The sequence below is a fragment of the Setaria italica genome, chromosome II, assembly GCF_000263155.2.
Source record: "Setaria italica strain Yugu1 chromosome II, Setaria_italica_v2.0, whole genome shotgun sequence".
NCBI lineage: Eukaryota > Viridiplantae > Streptophyta > Magnoliopsida > Poales > Poaceae > Setaria > Setaria italica.
The window spans coordinates 39,533,029-39,535,503 of record NC_028451.1 but is presented as its reverse complement, the minus strand read 5'-3'; the positions used below and the strand labels follow the sequence as shown (position 1 = coordinate 39,535,503).

The window sequence follows — 2,475 nt, the reverse complement described above, 5'->3', positions numbered from 1 at the left end:
GACGCTCCAAGCCTCCAATGGGGCTCCCTGGCCCCGGGTGTGCGCATGCGGCCGGGGTGGCATCCAGCGTGTCCAGATCAGGTAAAATACTAGTGCCAGTAGGGTGGCTGGGAGAGAGTCCAGTTCAGTTCAGTTGAGCGGCCACGTACATCGAATCTGGACCGGTTTGCGTGCTTTTCTCGCTTTTATCATTAATAAAGCACGTTGTGGGCGGTAGAGGAAGGAAGGCTACAGCCATGGAATGAACGGACGAGGATAAGGTTTATAGTGCGGCACGGCATATCCTCCCTCAAAGGCGCGGGGGCAGTACGGCTGGGTGCTGACTGCTAAGTGCTGACTGTGCCGTTCAAATATTGTACTTGCGCGCCTTTGGCATGGACCTGACGTGGCGGGGTACCCTACACATGGGCCTGGTCGGACGGCCTCTCGCGCCACCACGCACGGAGGGCGCGGCCGGAGAGCGCCACCTTTTTTGCTCGTCGAGCTCTTTGTTTTTAGCGTCTGACCGATCGGGGGATCGCATCCTTGGCATGGTTGCACTTGCACGCCTCCTTTTTCCCCCAAGCAAGGTTGAAGCCAGCCTGCGCAGACGCTGTACTTCACGCTCTCGTCGTTTTCCGATTTGCAAGTTGCGGCCGGGGGGCTCGATCGTGGACTCCGCTTTCGGGCGTGACGGTTGTACCTGAACTGCGCCTCGGACGGGGACTGTGCACCCCTGGCCAAAGGGATTAGCTCACGCCTAATTCTAGAAAAGGACTCGCGTCCAGTTGCAGCAGAAAAAGGGGTAGCAAAAGAGACTCGGGAAAAAAGGGAGGTGCAAGAGCAATGAACGATGCCAAGGAATTTTCCAAGAAGGACTGTCGGAGGGTGACACTCCACTTTGTGGAGCCGCTTGCTCGTGAATTATCCCTGTAATGCTATTTAACATAGGTATCATATTTCTATATATAATACATCCGGCGCTGCACTATCGCCGTCGCCTGGCGCACCGCGCACGCTATAAAAACGCAGCCCCGGCGCCAAACTCTGGCCTCCTCCCTCACCCACCAGCCGAACAGAGAGCTCCACTCCACTGGACACTACTGACCTAAACTGGCCCCGCTCCCGCTGCCCCACCACTCCTTCCACCGAGCATGCGGCGCCTGCTGGCCTCCGCCGAGCACCTGGCCGCGGTGGCCGCCGCGACGCCGCCGCCGCCGGGGGCGTCGGCAGGCGTCCACACGGACACGTTCCTCATCCTCGCCGCCGTGCTCTGCTTCCTGCTCTGCGTCGTCGGGCTCGCCTTCGTCGCGCGGTGCTCGCGGCTGTGCAACCCGTCGGCCTACTCCGTGGATGCGGAGCACGGCGACGGGGCGGCAATGCCGCATGCGGCGGCGAAGCGCAAGGGGATCGAGGAGGAGGCGCTGCGGAAGCTGCCGACCGTGCCGTTTGAGGCCGGCAAGGAGGGGGACGGCGGGGAGGGGGAGCGGCCGGAGTGCGCCATCTGCCTCGCCGAGTTCGCGAGCGGCGACGAGATCCGCGTGCTCCCGCCGTGCGGCCACGCCTTCCACGCGGCCTGCGTCGACACCTGGCTCCTCTGCACCTCCACGTGCCCCTCCTGCCGCAGCGCCCTTGTCGTGGCCCCGGCGCCGGCGCTGGTAGCAGCGTCCTCGGATCCTCTCCAGTGCTGCGCGTCGGCGCAGGCCTCCACGGAGCCGGAGTACTCCGTCACCGTCGCCGTCGCCGTCGTCGAGCGCGGACCTTGCCGAGCGTCGGTGTCGTAGGCTGCCGCGCGTCCATGGGCACCACCAACACCTTGTACATACACGTAGCCTCCTTCCGGTCCTGCCACAATTCCCGATGGATAACTGAAGCAGTACAGTGTGCAATGGTGATTCAATCAATCACTTGTAACGTCTGCTTGGGACATTTTAATCTGTGAATATTAAGTGCAAAAGTTTTCTCAAGAACTACGTGGCAAGATTGCCCTCTTTCATTCCAATTGCAAATCTCGACGTGCACGCAAACATTTTGGATATCTGATTTCCCGGTTAAGTGCAGTGCAAAACGCCCCCGAGGAAAAAAGAGCATCATCGATATTAGATCAGGACGTCACTTTTGTACTCGAGATGGAATCCATGGAGGAGGATGGCGGCGGTCGTGTCGCTCGATCACATCGTGGCCGGCACGGTGGAATGGGGATATTTCGGCCACTGTACGATTCGCCGTGCTCATCATAAGTTAGGTCCGTGACGTGTGTGCGTACGCACGTACGGACATCGGTGTGAGTATTACGCACTAGTAGTCTCAATGTCAACTGCCGAAGGGCATGGGCCAAGGTTAATGCATGGAGCACGTACTTGCCGTACGCGTGCGCCGCCGCGTGGCTGGGTTTGCTTGTCGTCAATCGCGTGTATGGTCGGAGAATTATGTTTATCGGAAAAGGTACGACAAAAAAAATCTGAAGCCAAGACCCAAGGGAACGAATATGCTTGT

The 2,475-nt window shown here is 59.5% G+C and overlaps 1 protein-coding gene across 1 annotated transcript; it reads left to right on the top strand.

Annotated features, from left to right (window-relative positions):
- The first annotated feature begins 990 nt into the window (after positions 1–990).
- Positions 991–1,975, top strand: LOC101754270 (probable E3 ubiquitin-protein ligase ATL44). The gene has a single exon (XM_004957534.4). The coding sequence runs from the start codon at positions 1,134–1,136 to the stop codon at positions 1,761–1,763; it is 630 nt and encodes a 209-aa protein (XP_004957591.1). The 5' UTR covers positions 991–1,133; the 3' UTR covers positions 1,764–1,975.
- Positions 1,976–2,475: the final 500 nt, after the last annotated feature.